At 25.6% G+C, this 25,168-nt stretch overlaps 1 protein-coding gene and 1 long non-coding RNA gene across 3 annotated transcripts in view; both read right to left on the bottom strand.

Annotated features, from left to right (window-relative positions):
- Positions 1-213: 213 nt before the first annotated feature.
- LOC126910508 (uncharacterized) lies at positions 214-893 on the bottom strand. Its single transcript, XR_007705259.1, has 2 exons — positions 662-893; positions 214-491 (listed from the first exon to the last, which is right to left on the bottom strand). It is a non-coding gene; the product is annotated as an uncharacterized LOC126910508 (long non-coding RNA).
- A 9,315-nt stretch (positions 894-10,208) lies between these two features.
- Positions 10,209-25,168, bottom strand: part of LOC126910473 (galanin receptor type 2) — a 54,878-nt gene continuing 39,918 nt past the window's right edge. For both annotated transcript variants that reach the window (XM_050693078.1, XM_050693077.1), the window contains 2 exons: positions 15,836-16,270; positions 10,209-10,901 (listed from right to left, as the gene is read on the bottom strand). In XM_050693078.1, the coding sequence (XP_050549035.1) occupies positions 10,296-10,901; positions 15,836-16,270 (1,041 nt within the window). In that variant the 3' untranslated portion in view covers positions 10,209-10,295. The remainder of the gene's footprint in view (positions 10,902-15,835; positions 16,271-25,168) is intronic.

Below are 25,168 nucleotides of genomic sequence, written 5' to 3' on the forward strand. Positions count from 1 at the left end.
TTAAATGTGAAACATTAATCAAAAAGGGGCCTACGTAGCTTAGTTAATAACGCGTCGTGCCTCGATAAGAAGCACCAGAGTTTGATGCCGTTGCACTGGGTTATGTAAGTTTTTAGTTCTCTATGGTACAAGCAATAACTTTTAAAGAGGACGTTAAATATTATTAAATGATACTATAAAAACATTCAGTCTTTGAGCGCAAAAACAAAAAAATTGATTTTTTCAAAAATTTTAATGAAATATTTATTCGGAAGTGGCATTTGTTGAATAGTGACAAAAGATAAAGGTTATTATTGTATTGAAAAATGTAATTTAATACGTCTACTTCTTAATTTCTATTTTAGACTTCGGAATTACATCTTCAGAAATCACTTCTTTCTTTTGAAGTCGCTTTTCGTCTCCAAAATTTGTTTCACTCGAATAAATCATATCTTTTAGTTTATTTTTCATCAGATTATAGACGCCTACTTCCATTTTATTTGTTGGTTCTCCTGTAAGTTTATATTCTTCGTAATAATTTATTATGTAAAACTCATTATCGTTACATAAAATTTTTGAAACATTTAAAAATATCAACAATTTTCAATTTAATAGTTAAACAAATAAATCAACTTTTATTTATTATTAAAACTAAAAAACAGTTATATTACAGTATTATTACCACAGTAAACGTCTTGAAAAATTCCAGTCAATGCAATCAGGACAAATATTATTTTAAAATACATTCTCACTCAACTTTTTATAAAAAAAATTATTTATATAAAAGTTTCTTATGATATCAAAAATTTCAAGTAACTTGGAAACACTGATGTATTGAACGTTTCACGTTTATCTATTTTGTAAAACTTGGTAAATAATTCATGGATAGTATTATTTGCTTGGCTACTCAGGTGTTGTACACATAGACTGCAAATGATTGTGATATATAAAGCCAGGAAACTATCCTGCATGAACAATTAACATTTGCATACGATACACATCCTTTGACCCAATTATTAGATAAGAAACCGTAGCGCATGGATGACATTTCCTCCAACTAGTTAACAACTTACAATGGAAATACTATATGATTGTTTTAGTTAATGTAATTTCTATTTTATCAATATTGTTATTGTACCTATTGAACAGTACAAGTTAATTACAAAATACTGGATTGTAAGCTCACAACGCATTAGCAAATCTTTGATTGTTATTCATGTACTTACATGATAATTATAAATAAATCATGAATTTTAAATCACAATTGAGGCACTGGCATGGGAAAGATACTAAGTCACAAAAACTTAATTTTACAAGATAAAGAAAAAACAGTTTATCTAAACCACGTGGACTTATGATAAGCGTCATTTTGTTTTCAACATAATTATTATTCTACATAAAATCTTGATTTTTGGTTTTTTTGGTGAAAACATTTTTTTAGCAGATTATCAGGATATATTTTTCCATGTATGGGAAAGGCTTCAAATATTTATGTGTATTAAAAATTTATTTGAATTCTATCACCTCTTTTATATATTTTTTTGTACTTTTTGTTTATCAATTATTAAATTGTAAACATTTTTTTTATAATTTATACAAACGTTCGTGTTTATCTTTGTAATATTAACATAAAAGTTTCTTGGCATAGTTGTAATGTATTAAACGTTAGCAATGCAATATACAGCAATCATAAAGTTATCTCATTATGTATAAAATTTATAATTTTAGGTCGCATTTGCTAACATAAATCAAAGTTACATTATGATGGAAATAAATTCTAATTTATATAAATATTTTGTCATAACGAATATTTATAAGGTGGACCTTTACACATTTTTATTTCACTAATCATTTACATAAATTGTGAATACTCACTAAACATTAAAACAAACGAACAACTGAAAGACATGAGAACATTATACCTATTGTATCTTAAACAAATTTATCGTTATATATTCTAAGTAACAATAATAAAATGAGAGCAATAATATTTTTACATTTATGTATTCTAAACACTAACTTTTGTCTTAGTAGTAATTTGCTTGGTCAATAATAATATTTAATATTACCTCATAAAAACATACTTGTACAAGTATTTAACTTTTAGCTAATATTTTTATTAAAATTTATTATAATAACACGTATTATTATAAATAATATTATATTAAAAAAAAAAATGTTATTTAATTTAAAAAGTATTTTATTTATTTCTTAATATAGACTATAAAATTAAGGGTAAAATAATACTGAATGACGGTGGCTAATGGTATTTAATTAATTAAGAATGATGTTTACTTTTTAATTCATTGTGTTTACTAATAATCAGTATATTACTTATATATTTTTGACATGTCAACAAAAATTGTATTTATTGTAAAAAGAACCAAAAATGTCCAAAGTAATGTCTAATAAAATACACAATTTTTATTAAATAAAAAATTATCGTTTTTATTAATTTTTAAAAACAAGAATTTTTGGAATTTTTTATATTTTATCTATATTAAAGATGTTATAGTATTAGACCACTAGGACAAGTCTACAAACTAGTTACACAAACATTGAGTTAGGTCAACACAACATCGGAATATTATTATAATTCTTACATCCGCAATGATAGTACAACAAAAATACGTAGTCAAAGGTAAAACAAACAACCCAATAGGAGGTTAACAATAAGTAAACGGGGTCAGTTGAAATTAGTGTCAGGATCACAAATACCATAAAACAACTGGGTAAAAAAATCATACGTAATATCCAGTTTCCGATCAAACATGAATGTTTTGTATTTAACATTCAATCCTCTGGTATAAAAAAAAGTTGTTAACTGTTAGAAAGTTCCAATGATTAGCTAGAGATATTGAGTTCATAAAGTGGTCATATCTTATATGTTATATTAATAATAATAATCCGTTTATAGTAAAAATAAATAAGCGATTTAAAATTTTTAAATAAGCAACCGGATAGCAATTTTAAAAATAATGTTAAAAAAATATTATTACAAAATTATTTAAAAAAAAAAATCATATCAGGGAATATATCAGTTATGTAAATAAATATCTTTAATAAAGTCATTAAAAACAACATTTTCTGAGAAAAATGCATGTGACGGTTATAGTAGACATCAAATTATTTTTATAGAACGTATTGATTAGTAATAAAATTCAAGTTTAGTTTACATAAATTATCAATTCAACTTCAATTTATCACTAGAAAGATTTTCTTTTTCGAAGAATTTTGGTTGTCTTTAGTTTACTTTTATTAGATATGTCAAGTAGCAACCAAAGGGAGTAGATACTTAAGTCCCAAATGGGTAGCTGACAATAATAAATAAAAACTATGAGCTAATAATGTATAAGATATTTCTTATCGACAGCTATGAAAACTAAAAAAAAACCACATATTTTTTCACTGAAAAATAATTCCATTGAAAGCAAATATTAATAATAAAAAATGATACAATTTTATTTTAAATAACTCGATGGAGATTTTAACAATATAATAGGCGATGTTGGCGTTCTTAGATTAATGTTGTCACTCACCGCGGCTTGGTATTTTGAATTCAGATTTAAGTTGAACTAAGTTTTTTATTAGAAATATTTTCAAAACTGTATTTTCACACTGTAAACTGTAAAATAAATATGCAAATCAAGTTTAAAAGTTTGATCTCATGTACCATAAACTAACTATACGCTTCAAAACAAACGTAAATTAAATAACATTTGTTTCATTTACAAGTTAGACACAATGTAATTAATTGTGCAAAATTTTGGCATAAATTATTATAGTCCTTTTTTAAATGTTTGTTAGCCTTTTAATATAATCAGCAGCGGCAAATATTATACTTTAGAGAACTTTAAAAAGTTTACTAAAGAATAATAAATATGGAGTATTTTAATTATTTGGAATTACTCGTTCGATTTAGTTTTGTATTTTTTTGTTACAATTTTGTCATTCATTTGTTACATAATTAAAAATAATTTTAATGGGATTTTGTTACAAATACTCTTAAATTTATTCAACTTTCTTATAAGCCTTTAAAATTGATGTTAAATATAATTGCTAAGTTTATAAATAATATTATGAAAATAATTAAATTTATATTTAAAGTATACATAGACTTTTATAAAAAAGAAATTGTGTTAATTCAACGAATATTGATAAATTTGTGTTAAGAATTTTATTATGATGCATAGTTTTGAAATACTTTTCAAATGTATTTTAAATACTAATACCGATAATTTTATTATTTTTAGTGCATATTTTCGATATTAATTAAAAAATTTGATGAAATTTGTTAATAAAGAATATAATAATAATATAATAACACATATTTTATTGCCTGTCTGTCGTAAAAAAATGTTAACACTTTTTTGAATATTTAATATAGAATTGATTTGTATATAAAAACCAATAAGTAATATTTATTATAGATCATGAGTAATATTTTCATTAGGCACTTAAAATAAAATACGTACCTTTTTTATAATTAACATTATATTTAAATTCATGCAATATGAAATTATTTGTACAAATATGGAAATCTAATTTACATTTAAACGTTAAATTAAGTGAACGTTAGAAAGGTCAATTTACCTGATGGTCTTATATATTTTTAATTTTATTTACTAGCTAAAAACTAATTACCCCCATTTATTTTTACTTAAAATAAACACCAGTTATTATTCTCGCTTTGTAACGCTTGTTTTTTAAGGTTAATAAACTTAACAAAAAAACGACCTTAATCATAATATATCCCACTATAGTAGCATTGAATCAAGTTTTACTAATAAATATAATATTAATTGTGATTTTTTATCAATGTGTTAGCTTTATTTTTAGTGTATAAAATCTAATAAAAAAAATAACTGTAGTTACCTTATACGTTAAAAATATTATAATGTGTGCTAATTAATTGCTCTCACCTTATTCAATACTACGATTACACTAAGTTTTTACATGATTAAGTTTTATTTTGTGCAAGTTGTGACATTGATGTTTTAGAAGTTTGTGTACTTTTATATTATTTAATGCCTTACGAAATATTTTTTGAAAATATAAGAGTTTATAATTTTTTATTATTTTTTTTTTAATACAATAATGATTTTTTGTTTATCCATTATCTTATGCCTAAAACTATCATTAACTTTTGTTTTTCAAATAACAACCTTGTATTTTTTTGTATCATCAGGTTTGATTCAATAAAAATTTTTTTTTGATTCCCAGTGAGTTTGGAGTTTATTAAATTTGAATAAGATAAAAAAAAATATGCATTTATTTATACAGGTCGCGAATGCATAAATCAATAAGCGCTACTGTTTCATAACAATGTAATGAACAGAAGTAATAGCATAGGTACAAAATCGATTTTTGGCGTTCACACCACGTATAAATAAATGTTTTTTTTTCTTCCAGTAACAGTAAAAGTCCAGTAACTAATTGGAAATTGAATATAAATAAAAAAAATTTCTTTTTTAATAAAAATATTATGTCGTGGTAAAAAAACAATACATAATTGAAATTTGAAAATCAAATATTGATCATAGTTAAAGGCATGTCGGTTGATAAAAGAAATTTTATTGTTCTTATACAGTAGCTCAACAAGGAATAAGTATTGTTAAAAAAACAGGTTAGTTTTATACTTTTAAAAATATTTCGTGAGGCATAGTTAAGGAAACACGTTGCATAATTAAAATCACAATTTAGAACATTTAGAACTACATAATATTTTCACATAATCGATAGTCACTTTTCGTCAGACTTTATAGTAACAATTTATGAAGTATAATTTAAATTCTAACACTCTCGAATTTTATATCTTATGATTGTTTAGCGTAATATCAATTTTCAATATTTTTATTATAATTGACATAAGAGTATACTTAGACGTACTCACATGTGTTATAAACACGTTACATTAACATCTTATTTATGACCCTATTACAAATATTTGTTGGTTGTATTTAGCTATAATATTACATATTAGAATTATTTATTTCATAATAAATATTAATATTAAATAGGTTATGAAATAAGTTATCTATTAAAAACAATTATATTTCTAAAAAATGCAGCAAATATTATACTTCTAAAAAAAAAAATATCCACATTTTTACATGTGTAAAAATTCTAAAAGTTTTTCACGCATATAGTGTAAGATAAAATTATTAAAATTATTAATAAAAATTATATATTTGTGTACGGATATCCGATACTTTATGTCAAAATAAACTAATTATGTGTAAAATAAAAGTTTATATTAAAAATATCATACTGACGTATTGTAATTTTTGGATTATTTTTTACAAAGTAACTAAATATAATATTATTATTATTTTGTTATTTTACTAGTCGTGTGAATATTATATTAGTAGATACATGTATTTTTGTTGTATATTAACTAGGTAAATACTTGTAATAAATTTGTGAAATAGTTGACCATGAATATCTAATGACATATGTCGTTTTAAATAATTAAATATCAAAGATTTAATAATATAAATTTTAACTAAACGAATAACCAGTATTTCTCATAGTATACTTGTTTTGTTCCGAATAACACTGCTCTTTGTGAAAATAAATCATATTGCATCTATTTCTTATGTAAATTGATATAAATGTGATCTCCATTTTTTCCTATTATCTTACTTATAGAAAGGGGAAATTCCTCTAAAATAAAAAAACTAACTTCCAGCTCACATACACATGCCTGTTAATATGCCACTGACTTTTAATATATAGTGATTAAAATCACTATCATAAGAAACACTTCGATGCGAATCTGTAGATAGTGTTTAATTTTAAAAAATTGGTGAATTATTGAAAAGCAAAATTCTAATTCAAAAAGAATTATGGAAAAATTTCAAAAAAAGTATTGCCACGGGCAATGAGTTTTACTGAATTGCTAAACATTCGTCGCATTCTTTTTTTAGAAAAATTGGCAATTTAAGCTGATTCAAAAGTTAAATTAAACTTTATCGACTTTAAAAAAAAAATAAATTGAAATAAGTTTAACATTATATTCTATATCAATTATATTTATATAATATTCATGAAAATCAGTGTACCCACTTACAAGGTATTTTAAAATAAATTGAAATACAATACCAAGAATTTTAACACCGAAATTGCATGTTTTTTAACTACGGCAACCATTTTCACATAGAAGATAAGACGTCGGGACAATTTTTTTTTTGAACTTATAGTACATAACATTAGCTTTATTTTAATATATATTTGAAGCTCAGAGTATTTCTGGAACATTTTCAAAACTTAAGTTGGAAAAGTTAAATTCTTGTACAGAAGATGTTATTTTAAATCCCCCTTGTAGACAGGTAAAGGGATAGATTTTCAAAATATTTATGTCGAATGAAAGGGAAATATCTATGCTTTCAATATAAAAAATATGTATTTTGATTTGTTCATTTTAAAATAAGTCATGGCAATTTTTAGAAAAGAAATGATAAAAATGTCGAAATTTACCAATTCTAAAAATTGTAATTTTTTGGGGGATTTTTACTATTTACAGGGAACAAAGGCAAAATTTTCAATTTTTGAGGGTATTGTCTTCAACTAGATACGATTTATGATCTTTGACGTATCGTTAAAAAAAATCGGTCCAGTGAGAGCTGAGAAAAAAGTAGTAACAGACACAAAAAAATAAAAAATAAATATATCATGGTAAAATTAATTAAACCATCTCAGCTTTGCATCGAATCTATAAACATTTTTGAGATGTAAACCTGTACATTTTTTGCAGTATACCCTGATTACCTAACTTTTCCTGCTATTTTTGACATCATTAATAATTTTTGATTTAGTGAATGTTCTGAATTATTTTTTAAATGATTTTTACAGTTTTTAAATTACATAAAAAATTATATTATTTATTATTTGACTAAAATAAAAAAAAACGCGAGTGGTGTAAACTAAAGAAATGTAAATCATTAAGCAACCATAGAAATGCATACATTTTAAGAAGCTATAAAAATGCAAACTTAGAAGCCATAAAAATGCTTAAAAATTAAGAAGTCATAGAAATTCAAAACGTTAAGAAGCCATATAAACATTAAAATCCTATACAAATGCATAAATTTTAAGAAGCTATAAAAATGTTAAGAAGCCATAGAAATGCAAAACGTTAAGAAGCTATAGAATCGCGAAAAATTAAGAAGCCATAGAAATGAAAAACATAATAAAGCCATAAATAGTTGCAGCCACCGACTAGCAACCATCACTCTGAAGATGGACTCTGCAATGAGTCCGAAACGTCAGAACTCAACTGTAAACATGGATATATCCTCAAGCACTTCAAGCAACAAGACAATCCATGAAAGTTTTAACACATTCAAAGCCATAAAAATTCAAATATATTAATTTTAATTTTTACCAATGTTATCATACAACTTAATTTGTAGAGCTCAAACTTTTTATCACTGGTCACCACGTATAAATATTGTTGAATTGTTCCCAAATTTTCAAATATCATTTTACGTTAATAAAAATAAAAAAATTACTAGACTTTGGAAGAATATGGATATTTATAATTAACTAACAGTAAATAACAGTAAGATTTAAGTGAAATACATCATCTATGAAATACTATTTGCACTATTAAATATTATTTTCACTGACCCAACTCTCGTGAGTTAGGTCATATATTTCAACAGATATACTTACAGCCATTAGCAGTGCTATATGACGTGGATGAAAAATAGATCCACTAATAACTACATACATTACAAAACTCGTCAGCTTGATTACCGTTTTAATAATAAAACGATTATTAGCAAAGCCTTTCGTTGTCGATGACCTGTACCGCTTAAAGCAAATGCCATTTGTGAGCTACTCTAATGGAACGAATACATTGTCTGTTCTAAAATAACATCCTTTATTGTTTGTGTTATTATTACTATTATTTTTAGTTCTAACAGCAAGACTTGTCCCGTTTAGCTAAGTAAAGTTATTATAAATTTTAAACGTGATAATATTTCATCATTTTTACAATACACTTTAATTTCATAAACTAATAAAAACAAAAAATGATACGTCTACTATCTTATTTATAAGTTTGTAAAAATAATTCAATGATTTATTTGCTTTTAGCAAATACCTGTCAGAAAATAAAAAAATAATACGTAGGTATGCAGTATTAAAATAAAAATTTCACAGTGACTAATAAACATTATTAGCAGGTTACTGTGGAGTATTATTAATTTCTTTAATAGTTTTTTGTGTGTTGAATAACAATAGAACCTGGAAGTCGTAAAGTTTAAACCAATATTTTAATTAAAGTATTCAAACAATAATTTACAATCGATGCTTATGATAAATTAATATATAATACTTCCCGATGGCAACTAATTAAATCTGTAAAACACTATTGACGGAATTGTTCATATGAAATGTGTACTACATGGCATTGGCAAAACAATAGGAGGCTCTATTTCATTTGTTACTACACCATTGACCTTGCGGTCATTATACCGAGCAAATAAATTAATCTTGTTTTCATACTACTAACATTGAGTTAGTTTACACCCTATTTCAGCAATAATTATAGTGATTGCACTGTTTGTTGTATTGTAAGGTCTACCGAATAATCAGCTTTTTGTTCCAGCATTAACTTGATAATAAGATAAATACCTAAACTTTAGATACAAAACGGAATACTGTTGGTACAATTGTTATAATAGTTATAACGTAAGCAGAAAACTTCGCGTCAGCTGCTAAAAACTAAAGTACTTCTTTATTGCCTAGTATTGCGTTCACTTGGATTTCATTGGAAAGGAGCTAGTAGAAAACTAAAGTTTCATAAACTGGTATATTTTGACACAATTGATATTTTATACGATTTCTTATTGTTACAATAAAGCGATTAACAACAAACGAAGAAATGTATACAACAAGTCATAACAGAAGTAAACTAAGTACAACAATAAAATATAATCATCACAACAATTTTATTGTATTCTACAAGTAATTATTTAATAAGACACGTAATTTCGAACAAGATTAAATTATTATTTGAACATTCAGTCGCTAAATATCAGTTCAAGACGGCGAAATGCTTAAAACTTAAGCACCGCCTCAGTTACAAAAAAGTGTATACAAGTTACAAATTTGTTTAATACTAATCTACGAGGAGCTTAACACGAAAATTGTTCAACTTAGAATAACTTATGGACAGGAAATTTATTTACAAAAACATAACAATTATTTGACAAAGTATATATAAGGCAACACGGTACGTGTTGAAACCACAAAGGGATCTTTTTATTTAAACAAAACTGATAACATTTTACAAACACAAAAATATCTTAAGCGTAGTACAACGCAGCAGGATTTTTGATGGGTAACTGTTCTGGACGTTTCTTGGGAGTAGCGAATCTTGGATTGAACGGGCCAAGGGCAGCTTCGTTTGTGGATGACGGTTGTCGGCTGCGCTGGTTGTTGGATGCACGAAACAGCAACCGATTGAGTCGTGTCGGTGTGTACGGCTGACGGGCGTCGTTGCGATGGTGGCCATGTCCTCCGGCACCACCGACGCCACAACCGAGTCCGCATCCGACGAAAACGCCGTTACCGTCGTCATCGTCGTCGTCGGGTTTCCAGCACGGACACGGATGGAACGTATGCCGGTTTAGCCACCAATAAGCCAGCGGGTTGACGACCGAGTGAGTGTGGCCGAACAGCAAAGCCGCTACGGTGACCAGTTTGACGGGTCTCCGGTAATTGGAGTAAATGAGCGCTGTTGCGTAGGGCAGCCAGCAAGCAATGAACACGCCGGCCAGTGCCAACAGCACCTTGGCCAACCGCTTCCGACTGCGGGCCGTTGGTGTTGGGCGCATCGACGGCTGCTTTTTCGTTGCTTCTGTTTCTTGCGCTGCTGTCGCCACAGAAGTTTTCGCACCATCACTGACTGTCTGTAAATAAGTAAAGTAGCAATAAATTGAAAAACCACTAAAAAAAAAAACTGAATATAAAACTGCAGATAGAATTTGACCAACATTTGTTTTTGTACGCTGTTACATAATTTGAAAAAACATTTTTTTTTTATAAAAAAAATCAATAATTAATTAATTGTTTTGACGATAATATAACAAAAAAGAAATAACTGTAGTTAACAATTTGAGGGGTATAAAAATGTTATTTTTTGTCTTAGTGCGTAATAAAAAACTGTGCAATAAGTGCAATTAGATTTTATTTATCTTTATTATTTGTTCAATTAGTTAACTAATTACAAAGAAAAAGTTACAAAACCAAAAGTTAAAGAATATAATAGTCATAATTCAAATGAATGAGTTGAAAATATTACGACAAAATTTTTGTTTTTTTTTTATCATTAACATAAATAACTACGGTCCAAAATTAGAGTTCAACATGAAATACAAAATTATAATGGTAATATAAAATAAAAACGTCGAGATCATAATGATAATAGTTTATAGAATTAAAACTGATTTAAAACATAAATTAGGGGAGAGTTAGCTATTACCAAGTTTCTTAAGAACTTGGACGTATAGTAAGGATAAAGTTTTATTTATATGAACAAAAATTTAGTGAGTAGTAGTAGGAAATTTAATTGGTTACGCATACAGCAAGGTAAAATATTGAGTAAATTATACAGAGTAATTATTACAAAATTACAAAAGAATGGGATATGGCAAAATATTCAAAATTACAAAATTGTCAACATGGTCTGATAAGATCGAGCTTATAGTAATTTTGTAAAATTCAGTCAGTTATTATTTAATAAAAGAAGTAAGTATACAATTTTGAGTTTGCACAAGCTTGTGTGTGTAAATAAGAAGCTTAGACTGCTTTCTAATTCTAGAAATATAAGAAGCGGAAGATAAAAATGAATCTGGTTTAAATTTTCTAGTTTTTTCTCCGTCGGAGGAGGGGCATTGACAAAAATATCAAAATAATATTACATAATTTTTATAGTTTTTAATTTCACGTTCCCAATTAATAATATTGCGTTCTGTGTCTAACTCTATTATTTCATTTTATAACTCCTTTATAATGCAGTTAATTAATGTGCGTGTTCAAAATTATGTTGGACACATTAATTGTACGATATTTTTTCATTAAATATATATATATACGGATTCAATGTGTTTCAACGTAAATACAGTATGGCGTATAAATCTATAATGCGAAATATGAAAAAAACTTTAATGACGCAGCGCTCTTCCGTCAAAGTTCAAAACAAACTGACACCGTGTGAAGAAAAGAGTATGCGTGTCGGCCTATGATATTTAGGTACTGATGGCGTAAATTATGTATAACTTATGAGATATGTTGATACGTGGTAATACCCAACTGTCCATTATACGGATAAAAATATCCATAGGATAACGAGTAATAAAAAAATGAAAATTCATATATTTTTATAAGGTATTTCTAAATTCTATTTGAGTATATTTGTTTCAAAATTATCAATAAAACCACAAAGCATTAATAATATGATTATTATTTATAATTATTTTTAAATTTGTTCAAATGGATGTTAATCTATTTAATATTCTGTCCATTTTCAAATCATTGTGACTTTAAAATGATGATATTAATCCAAAATTATGATTATAATGTTCACTTTTTTTATTTATAAAATAACTTCATTTCATTGTATTTTCTTTGTACGTGCAAGTATTTAACTACACTAAATCAAAACAATGGTAATTTGTTCTCTTCGGTAGTAATAATATATACGCGCAATCAAAGTTATAAAAATAATATTTTTATTCTTCTAATTATACGTTGGGAAAGGTCGTAGTTATTAAATTTTTTATTCAAATGGTGAATTACAGAAATTAAATACGTTGTATTATCTTAGCGTTCAAGTTTATGTTAATTTTTATAAATTACAATAATAAGTTGTAGAAATACGCTTTATAAAAGTTTAATTAAATCTCACTGTTTTAGAGTAAAAATTGTATTTTTGTCATTTATAAATTTTCAATACTAAATATGCCTTTGAAACTTGTTAAATTAAGAAAACATATATAAAAATTGTGACGAATTCATTGTTTTATTATAATTTATAATTGCAGTTAAATATTTGATTTAAATTAACTTGTATAATAGTAATAGCAATTCTCATTAATAACAAAAACGCAATTTTTATAAATAAGAAATCATTTAAATTTTTTTATTTTTACGTCAACAATTTTGTTTTTAAAATGCAAAACAACATAATAAGTTATAAAAGTAAACTAAATTATGACAACCTGATCACCCGAAAAAGGATAATTTTTGCCATCTTATACAATTTGGATATCAGTCAAATGAAAAAAAAATCAACTTTTTGAACACCATTGAAAGAATAATTATTTACTGATTTAATTGTCATACGGCAATTATCACGAATCGATAAATATTTAAAACAGTATTTTGTCAAATTGTATTAACGGCAGCATATAAAATATATACATATTTGAATCAAATTGCGGTCCATAAAGGTTTTAGATTGTGTAATACGTAGACGTCAACCACAATCGATGGAATTTGTCCAATGAGTTTACCACTATAGGAGTTATGTATTACAAATTCCATACTGGAAACTGTCATGCATATAATTCATGTTTCCTTATGCAAATGTATAAATTTTGAATAGTGTACGTATTTTGGATAAAATCTCTATATTACAACTTTATTAACACGTTTTATTTAGATTAAAAGTTTAATGGAATATAATAAAGACATTTTTAGTTAAATTACATTTTGATTAAATATAAAAAGATTGGAAAAATACTATCTCGAATTTTTTTGAAATAGCATTTCATCATAAAAGAATACTAGCTACATTTAAAACACGTATTTAGAGAAGTTAAAAATAATTAATTGGAATTTTATTAATAATTATACTTATTAAAAAAGAAATGATTCAAGACATTACAAGTTCTGAAAATTAATCTAACGCAGCATTTGAATTAATTAATTAAAAGGGGTACAATTTTATACTTAAAAAAATTTAATTTATTTTTTATTGTATGGTCTCTTAAGGTCGCTTGATTGACTTATATTCAAAAATACAAGCGTCACTTTCCAGTGAAACTAGGAGGTATGGTGTGCGTCACTCTTAAAATTCTCATATGGTCACCCATACGAGAACCAACAGCAACAGCGCAGTTGAACATTAGTTCTACGGAGTCAACTGTGTAAATTTATTAACATGTAAGTACAAATAATGAGTTAAATATTTAAGAGATTCCTAAATGCATATTTCATTTTAAACAATACAATGAATTTATCAACGAAAAAAATCGCACGTGTTAGCATTTTTACTGTTTTAACAAATATTTATTTATTTATAGATTTATTCAATTTACATAATGTTAATTTCAAAGCAACAATTAAAACAATATATAATATAAAAAATAATACTATAATTGTTAAAAAAATCGATCACAAGAAAAAATTGTTCTTACACGTATTTTCATAATAAAAGTTTATATTTATTATACAAATATGTTTTATGATCATTTGCGTTCTAGAAATTGTATTCAATAGAATCTTTATATCGGTAATTAATACTTAAATATTTGTGAATTAATCAAATAATCATGGGCAAATATAATTAGTACTATTGATTGTATATTCAATTAATATTGTAATAGAATAGCACGCTGTACATGACATTGATTGAATTTGAATGTAAATAGTAATTGTGAAATATTTGTAAAAACTAATACCATAGTTATGAAGTTTTTAGTATAAAAATAAAATATTAAGGAAACGAAAATTTAGGCCGTAGACGCAGTTCGTGTTGACGTATTGTTAATAGGTGTTGTACGTGTTTAAACCTCTAAAACAGTGTAATGAAATGTAAAGCTTTCAGTAGACTCGTTATTTCAAATTGGTAAAATTATCAAAGTTCATTAGACTTTGGAAGTATTAACAAAGGTAATAATTCAAAACAGATTATTAAGTGGTTGAAACTGTATTGGTTTTAATTATAAAACATTTTCTATATGTGCGTCGCATTACTATTGTTTTATAAAAACGATCGATTATAAATCATCGAGTTGATGAAAATTAATTCTATTTCAGTATCTTCAAATTTGTAAATGACGTGTTTATTGATTGTTATTCATTTACCTTCAATGTGCAAGTAATTTTATTGAAAAATATGTTCTATTATATTTCATATCTAATAAAAAAATAAATGAGGGACGGTGTGGCCGAGTGGGTTCAAAACTCGGTCACGGGCGGCTTCATTTGCCAAACGAGAGATCAGTTCGGTAATTGGAGTCCGCCATCCCTCTCTCTGACAACAGACTAACGACCCGTCTTGGAGTATCAATGGTTTCGAAACCTCCTCCTTTGGGGAAGGCCGCTGTAGCTCTTAATAAAGCGTTATAAAAAAATAAAAGTTAATGAAGCTGAGAAAATTTCAATTTGATTTTCTGACTAAATAGGCTTAATTTTTTTTATCGGAAAAATCCTTTTTTTTAAACTAAAAATATTTTTTATGCTGTTATTTAATAAAAAAAAATTCTTAGAAAATTAATAAATAATATCACGCGATATACCCAAAAATCGCAAGACACAATGACATTTTTGTATTATAGCTTTCTTCACTCTGAAAATCGAATTTTTATGTAAATCATTAATTTAGTTACGACGAAAACAAAAATAACGATTTTCCATCTTCAGAGCGATAGCTCAACACATGCATATGATTTTAGGCAATTAGCATGTACAGTATGTTAATAAATTTATTCATGTTTAAGATGTGAGTTTGATTCAATATGTAAAGTTTCTTCGATAATCTTATAATATTATCAATGATATGCAAATTAATTTTCATCAGTCAAAAACAAAACAATGCAATCAAAATCGTAGTTGTTACCTTCGATTGAACGTTTGTGTTTTTTTGAATGGACGCTACGAGAATGACCTGTTTGGACGCTACGGTCATGATAGGCATTGGTAGTGGAAGCTGACCGCGGGCAGCGGCCGCTTTCAATGACGTTATGTACAATGTTCTGCTTACGGCCCGTTGGCTGAATGCAACAACGGCCCACGGGATTACAAACACAACGGCGACATACGTAGCCTCGTAGTAGTTTGTCCACTTTATATCGGCCAAAAGCTGATTCGCAGGCCTGTAGAATCGAGGCACTGATATTGCGACGGCCACAATCCAAGTGGCCGCTACACCTAATTCGAGGAACGCCATATGCTTGGTCCGGTGCAGTCGACTATGTCTCGGATGTTGGATTGAGGCGTATCGATCAACCGACTGCGTCATCAGACTTAAAGTGCTGGCCGCTATTGGAATATACTGTTAACAGAACATAAAAATTGCCTATTAGTCTCCTCCTCATAATATGCTGCCATTTACAACTCATATAAATCTTAATTTTCTATGACATTGATTGAAAAGCTTATAAGTAGGGCTTGGTACTTAATATATTAATAAAATCTGACATTCTAAATACGCCTATGGTAAATAAATATTCATGATTATCTAATCATCATGAGACAAACGATTATAGAAATTCATTTTTCTGAAAAAAACAATTGATTTCTAATCAAGGTTTAACTCGTAGAAGTTTTACTGTACTTGATATATAATATATTCTCGATGATATTAATAGTAAAATTTAAAATTTAGATTTAAATTTAAATAACAAAAGAATATATTTATTCTATAATTGCAAATTATTTGAAAAAAAGTATTTTAGTGATTAACTTTTGAACCAATTCAAAAAAATCAAATGCTGCGAAATGTGTAGATAAATTATACAATTTTGTAAATTTTTTATACATTTGTTTATTTGAAAAATATATTTATAATAAAGGATAAATGCTACATACAAAATTTAATTAAAAAGTTGTTACTGGCAAAGAAAATTTTTATTAGATTTAATATTTAAACACTATTTATGTTAAAATTAAATTGTAATGTTTATTATATTTTAGATTCAAATTAAAATAATTTATTTAATTCTATATTGGACTTTACGTACATATGGTCATGATGGCGATGGAGACGAATATTTTTCTAATATAATTTAATATTAAATGTTTACATCATCTTATTAGAATAGCTAATACATATTGTTCATCAGTAATAATAGTAACACAACTCACAAATGTTCCTTTTTTTCATTTTTGAGCCATAAACATAAACTAAAAATACTAAATTTTGAAACCAGAAAACTTGCATTATAATAAATATTTAGTTCCCGTAGAGAGTCTTGCGAAAAAATAATATTTCATTTATTCAGCAGGGACTTGATCGGAATCAGTTCGGACACCAGTTCTTGAACCAAAATTTTTTTAATATTCGTTTTTTTTTAGTTATGTAACTATAAATATTGATTAGAGAAATATATTTACTTTTAAAAATTAACTATTTTAAAATAAAATTTTTAAACAAAATAAAGTCAAAAAAAGTTTCCTTTGAATAAAAATAAACATAATTTTTTTCATGTTATATTTAATTTTACGAAAAGGTTTGGCTTCAGATATACGGAAATACTTCAAAAAATATAAATTTTATGAGTTGTAAGTCGTTCTCAATTGACCAAAAAAAAACTAATTAATCATTGCGATTTTTGAGAACATTTTTAATACATTCTCTTTTTTCATACATTTTTAAGTTATACCACTACAGTGATCAAAATTATTTACATGGTGAATATACAATTTTTTTTGTTTGGAGGGGTAATGATAATTTTTTTTTGTATATCGCCCCAAGTCAAAATCCTATTTATGCCATTGCAGCACTGAATTTAAAAACTTATAAATTTTTAAATATTTTAATAGAATAATAAATAGAAATTTCACGTAAATTAGTTTTATTTTTTAATAATGATAATTGAAAAACTTATTTTAAATCAATTAAGTGGAATTTACAGAGTAGAAAATAGTAACATACCTTTTTAAAAATAAGCAGTACCTAAATTTTCGATTGAAAAAAATTATATTTATGAAAAATCTCACATAAATATATGTATTTTAAGATTTAATTATAAATGTATGTCATATTTGGTATACAAAGAAATGCAACGAATCATCGAAGATTTTAAATTAAATCAATGGCATTTAATAATATGATTTTATACAAATTATTTTTATTTAGTATTTGTATTTATAATATCTTTGTATTTATTATGGTGATATTTAAATTGTATTAATACATTATTAAGAAATTATTTTATTCAAAAATATCATATAGGCGCATATAAAGCTTTATAGGAACTATGATAGCATATAAACATTTTTATCTATGTTTACTTAGATTATTTAAAAAAAAAAGAAATAACGATTCATGCGTAAGGCCGATAAAACATTTTTTCATGCTTAGTGCCTGTGTACTCTTTTTACACCAAGTGCACACAAATAACAAATTTTCTCGTTTTAAGTTTAACAACACTTAAAGTATCCGACCCGCTGCCAACTAAACAGCAAACGTTTAACAAATCATTTTATTTTAGTATTAAATTAAAAAAAGCTCTAATACACAATATGATAGTCAATACCTTTTTAACAGTATACTATATATGTTCAACTTAAGTATAATTTTTTTATGTCTTTAGTATAAATAATTTATATATATATATATATAGATAATAAATGTATAAAATCGGTTACAAGGACATCAGGTATAATTAAATATCTTTAATAATATTGTACCATGTTTGGTATAAATATTTAATGGTGTATATGTCAAGTTCATGCTTCAAAAGTACAAGATATTCTGGTATGTAAAAATGTTTAACTTATTCGAGATAAATGGAATATTCAAATAACTAAATCAAATATCCTACTAATTGGATTAATTTTCTTTTGATTTTTATCGTAACACAAGTTTATTTGTTATAACTGTTGTATTATTTCAAAAGATTTTAAAGAATCATCGATAATTACTAATACTTTATTGTTCTTATGAGTAAAAAATTAAATTAAAAAAAAATTATATTTATTGCATTTTTAATGAGTCTTGCTCTTTTGAAAACAAACTAAGTTTCCAATTAAGAATTTATGTTCAGTAAGCCGCTTCTGCACACTGTTCCCTCAGAATAAGAAAAGTTAATATCAAGATTTTATAACAATTAGATTACTTTTTTTGTAATTATTTTCAACTGTTAAAAGGACAATTTATTCGAAAGGAAATTACTCATTATGATTGTTACTATACTATTATTATAATTGCTACTGTTGACAAATTATTTGAATTTTCGCCATTTTTAACTTGAAAAGACAAGTCAGTAAAACGAATTCAGTAAATCAGAGAAAACCAGTATTACAGTAAACGTTTTCGCATCTCAGTTATTGAAAATGTAATTTTCTTTTTTAGACTGTTTTAACGAGATTATACTGTTGTCTGTCATTTTCTTCAGGTTTTGTTTTATCTACCGGACACAATCAACGTCGTCACTACTCTAAAATGATACTAATTAATCACAATACATCACGATAGCCAAGGTTTTCTTGTTAAAGAAACGCAATCACTCATGATATAATTTACTACTTTTATATTATTAATTTGTTTTTTTATTATCTGTTGATGAAGTGAACAATAAAAAGACACCACACCTAATTTTTATAAAACTCTTAAGGTTTTTTTTTATTTCATGGATATCAATTTCAATTAGATTCAATCAAGGGCAATCTTTCCAAAGCGTAGGCTGTGACATTCACGGTAGAGATACATCTCTCTTATCTGTTACAGAGTAAACATATGAGTATCCGGTTAGTAGGATAAAAGTCTACAATAATTAAAAATAACATAGAAGGCTTGTGAGTGTCTTTAATTTATGTGCAAATAACATATTTAATCATATTTAAGATGATTTTTATATAATTTATTAGGTCGTTGTGTCAAGTTTTTAATGATAAAATTTACTTTTAAAAATGTCATTTCTTTAAATAAAAACTTAATGGAGGCGTGCTCTTGTTTTGATTAATAAATTGTTTGAAAATCATTATTGAATGCAAGAGAAATAATCATTCATTAACACAATCAAAGTAAATACAAATTTGTCCTATTCGAATTGTTTAAGAAATGAAATTGAAATTGAAAATTATATAAAAATCTGGCGCAGAGCTTATTATAATCTAATATTAAAACCTATGATAAATTGTTCTAAATAATATTAAATTTTAAGAAAATATTTTTGTTGTATTAATAATAATAACACACTATGTTTATCTGTTTTTAAATTATTTTTTATCTCGTCAATATCAAACTTGTCAAAGTCTTTCACTACCAATTTTGTAGCTTAATAAACAATTACAGTGATAATATTTTTATGAATATTATATTTGCTGTGTAGCATTTACATTTTGGTTGCCTAATGTCAAAAAAAAAGTTAAAATGGAAATACTGGTGTTATATTTAAAGTATTTTTTATACCAAACAAATTGAGAGAAGTCTAGAATTCCAATTATTATAATTAAAAAACAAACTACTACTATAAAACCCAAAATTATTATTATAGTGTTGGGTTTTATTGTATTTCAAGTAAAATAGACGCTTAATGTTGCTAACCCCAAACGGATTACTTTAAAGTAATGAGTTTTTTTAAATATATTTCTTGACATTTATAAAGTAAAATAATAGAACACACCAAAGTTAAATCTTTCTCATGGCGGTTTAAAAGTTAAACAAGTCGAATGCTTTATTAATCCAAATAATCAAAAAATATCTACATAATTAGTTTTGAAGCTAAACTATACTTCAACATTTAACTTAATACATTTTTACAGTAAACCATTCATTTAGCATTTTTTATGTGCTGAGATTTTTAACAAAAATATCTAATTATTCAATACAATCAAATGTATAAAATTATAAAATATTTTAAGGAATCTCAATTATACATTAATTTTTAAGTTTCACAATCTTTAGGTATTCATTCCTTCAGCTAAATTTAAAAACTATCAAAGATATAACATAATATGTTATTAAATTAACGTTAGTTAACATTTCTGCAGAATAAAAATTTCAATTTTCTTTAATGATTAATGCAATAATAAATTTAGTTAGATAATTTTTTCTTATGGAATTATTAGTACTTTAGTAATTTAATTTATCTACCTTTCTTTCATAAAATATGCATAAAACTATTGTTTATAAATGATTATATTTCTCAACAGAATTTATTCGTAATTATTATTAATTTAAAATAAATTTTTTTAAAGAAAATTGATTAATAACGTAACTTATATCTCTATAATAATTTAACATTTTTTAATACAAAGTTATAGTAGTGTGATCGATTTATCATAAATCACTCGATTACTCACTAAATAAACACAATAATGGAAAAAAATATTTAGTTTTTTTTAGTTATGTATATTCCTTGGTTGTAGCTATAAATTTACTTTTCAGGATCATTCCTTATAGTAGTTTAACTACAGACAGCATTATTAAATATAAAAACACAAGACATTTTTTTTTGTACAATTTAGGCGATTATTTTAACGTTAGCCACTCAATTTTTCGATTTCACAAAGTAAAAAAAATTGTTTTCTTAGTTACAGATACTTCTTGGTTTACAGCTAATAGTTAGAATCATTCCTTATAACTCAAAGGGGTATCAACTTAATTTTTTCAAATAGCAACATACCTATTTAACTAGTTCATAAAATAGGAAATAATCTAATTAATAAAATAGCTGGTCAGAAACAACGTTTGGATCAGTATTTCAGAAATTATTAATAATTTAAAGTAACGACTGGAGGTGAGCAATTTTATTTTTAGTTTTTTTCCAGCCGTACTCTTTCTTCCACCTAGATATAAAAATGAGAATTACTTCCAAAGAGCTAGTCCAAAAGTTGTTATCGACCAGTCATTATTTTAATTACATTATTATATATTAAATAAGCTGATATGAGAATGCTTAGATAGATGAGTGGAGTGAATAAATAAGATAGGATAAGGAACGAACATATAAGAAGAAGTATAGATGTAGTGTTAATTATGGATAAGATGAGAGAAAATTGACTTACATGGTTTGGTCATGTTATGAGGAGAGAAGAATCGGAAGCTGTAAGAACAGATATGGAAATTAATGTTGAAGGAAAAGGTAGGAAGACCAATAAAGAGATGTAGGGGTGTTATTAAATACGATATGAGGACGGCTGATGTGTGTGTAGATGATGTGGGAGATCATGCAAAGTGAAAGTTTAGGATAAGTGTAACTAACCCTAAGTAGTTGGGATAAATGCGAGATAAAAGAAGAAAAAGAAGATCTATTAAATAAGATAAAAAAAATGAAGTTGATACTCCTTAAGATAAAGGAATGATTCTAACTATTAGCTGATAAATAAAAAAAAAATCTGTAACTACAGAAGGAAAAATTGTTTATTTAAAAAAATCGAAAACTTAAATGGCTAATGTTAATTAATTTTTTTTTTTTAGCATATGGCTCCGGCAAGCACAAAATAAATAATAAGTAAATAAAACGTTAAGACAATCACCTGTATTGTACAAAAAAAATGTTTAGTTTTTTTATATTTAGTAATGCTGTCCGTAGTTAAAATATGAATTGAACTTTTCATGAAGAAGATTTTTAATTAAATGCTGGTACCTATTATTCTATGATTGATTGATGAAAAAACTGTTCAATAAATTTGAACCATGACAAGAGTTAAGTTCATTTTTCACTTGGTGGATTTTATGGATTTAGTTAGTTAACAAAATTTTATAGTAAAGATGGCTGCAGGCATTTTCTATTTTCACATGATAATTGTGTAGTACATATTAAAAGAGAACTTCACATTTATTTAATATGCGCTATGTTAAAACTAAATGATATGTTGGCTAATGATCATTATCAATCCTATTTTCATCGATCTTACTAATATCATAACACTGTACTATTATTACAAAACGCCACAATCCTACACAGTTTAAGTATTTATTTATTTTTAATTAGTAACAAATTGAAAGAAGTTATAAATTGAAAATGTTAAGCATAAAATAAAGATATTATTTTTAAACAATGTATAATAATAATGGAAGTTATCAGTTATAAACTTAAAAAAATTTAAAAAATGATTTTATTGACTGCATTAATTTAGTTTATCGTACATTTAACTATCGTTGTCTTTTAATCTAACGATTATTTTGGTAGACAAATTTATTAGTTATATTTATTAGTTATATAGTTTATTAGTTATTCACGGTTCATGTACTGATTAAAGAAATTAATTAATAACAGAAAACTGACTCGCAGTCAGTGACTCTAAAGTATTTCATATTTTTTTTTTACAGTCAAGATAAATCATAAGTAATTATATAAGCTAAAGTTAAGTTAAACATTTTAGCTTGATAAAAATACTTAGATATTACGTGAATTAAAATTTTCTTTTGTTCATTTAACGACCAATTAATGTACATTTTTGATATTTTTCACTAATTCCCCTTTTTAGCTTCGATAAAATGCAGAGAAAGTATTAATTTTACCATGATGTGTTTATTTATTTTTTTTGTATGTGTCATTACTTTTTCTCAGCTCTCACTAGACCGTTTTTCTCAACGGTACGTCAAAAGATTACAAATTTTATCTAGTTGAAGACAGTACCCTTAAAAATTGAAAATTTTGCCCTCGTTTTCCGTAAATAGTGAAAATCCTACAAAAAATTACGATTTTTAGAATAGATACGTGTTATATTATTTATAAAATGTTTTGTTTTAATTAAAGTGGATAGGACACTAATAATTTTTGAAATAATAAAATTATAGTTTAACTTATACTTTTAAAGATAATGCTGTGAGACATAGTTAACGGATCATTATGTATAATGCACGATTTTTGTTCAACATTATACTTTATATAATGTGAAAATAAGTTTAATACTTTTTTTTTTGGTTTGCCAAAAAAAAATAAATAATAGAAAATAACTTGTAAAAAATATTTGTTCTACAACAATTGTCTTATGTGAAAGTGCTTGCAATTGAAACAAAATATCGTTCACTTCATGAAACGGAATCACCCCATACATTTGCATGAAATTACACAGCTATAAACATTGTACACTGACTATATCTAACTTGAGAGAAAAATTTTTAGTTTATTATTTTAGAACTTTTGTACTTAAATTAGTTTTTTATCTGAACGTTTACTCTTATACATTATTAATACGTTACGTTCATGCATAACGCTTAAAATTAATTTTTTACTAAATTCTAGATTTTATAGCTTATAAATTTTTATTTTTAAATTACAATATCATTTAATTCTTTTATTAATGAAAATATAGTATTTAAAAAAGAACAATTTTCTCATAATTTTAGCAGTTTCATATTGAATTTACGACAGTTTTAGGACTACAAGAAAGTTATTTTCTAAGTTTGATTTACACAAAAACATCAATATACGTTCATGGCAAACAAAACTTGTTCCTTATATTCCTTCAAAGTATTCGAATACATATGTAAAACCCTAATTATATACACATAATCATTAAGGGTTATGTCACATTGACAGATGTGCTTTTTGAAAGAAACTTTGTCAACGCACCAAATAGTCTAAGTCTAATTTGTATAAATTCAGGTTAAAACAGAAGTTCGAAATAAAATCCAGATGATATAAACATGGCCAAGTTTGATTTTGTTTCGTAAAAGTTTCAAAAGACAAAATTATTTCAAAACCTGAGAATGATTCACCATTTTAATTTTACCGTATAAGTTATACTGTGGTTTAAATAAGTGCAAAAACATGTAATATATTATCAATATTGAACAGTATTTTGTAATATTTCAAATCTTTGTAACTCAAATGCTCTAGAAAATACTTCAACATATTGTAACTATTAATTTTGCCACTTTTACAATTAAAATCAGAAAAATAATTAATCTATCTTAGTATACATCACCTAATTTTGATAAACTTAACTTTTTCATTCAAGTAATTAACATTTCTTAAAATATTTATTTCTTCGATGGAAACATATATTTAAAATATAGGCTTTTAATTTATGGCATAAGCGTTTGTAAACTAAATGATAGTTATATTTGGGTAATAATTATGGATTAGTAGTATAAATGTCAGACACAATCGGTCGACTTGGGATAAACTAGAATCGCATGTGTCGAAACGTTTATTTCGAAATATTCATTCACGAGCTTTAGAGAATATCAACCTTTTTTTAAAACTGTTTTCACATTAGTTTGTATTTGTTTTGCTTGGTTGATTCCTTACCGCTAAATGTTTGTATATAA

Source organism: Daktulosphaira vitifoliae, unplaced genomic scaffold (assembly GCF_025091365.1).
Source record: "Daktulosphaira vitifoliae isolate Bord-2020 unplaced genomic scaffold, ASM2509136v1 Scaffold_1, whole genome shotgun sequence".
Classification (NCBI taxonomy): Eukaryota; Metazoa; Arthropoda; class Insecta; order Hemiptera; family Phylloxeridae; genus Daktulosphaira; species Daktulosphaira vitifoliae.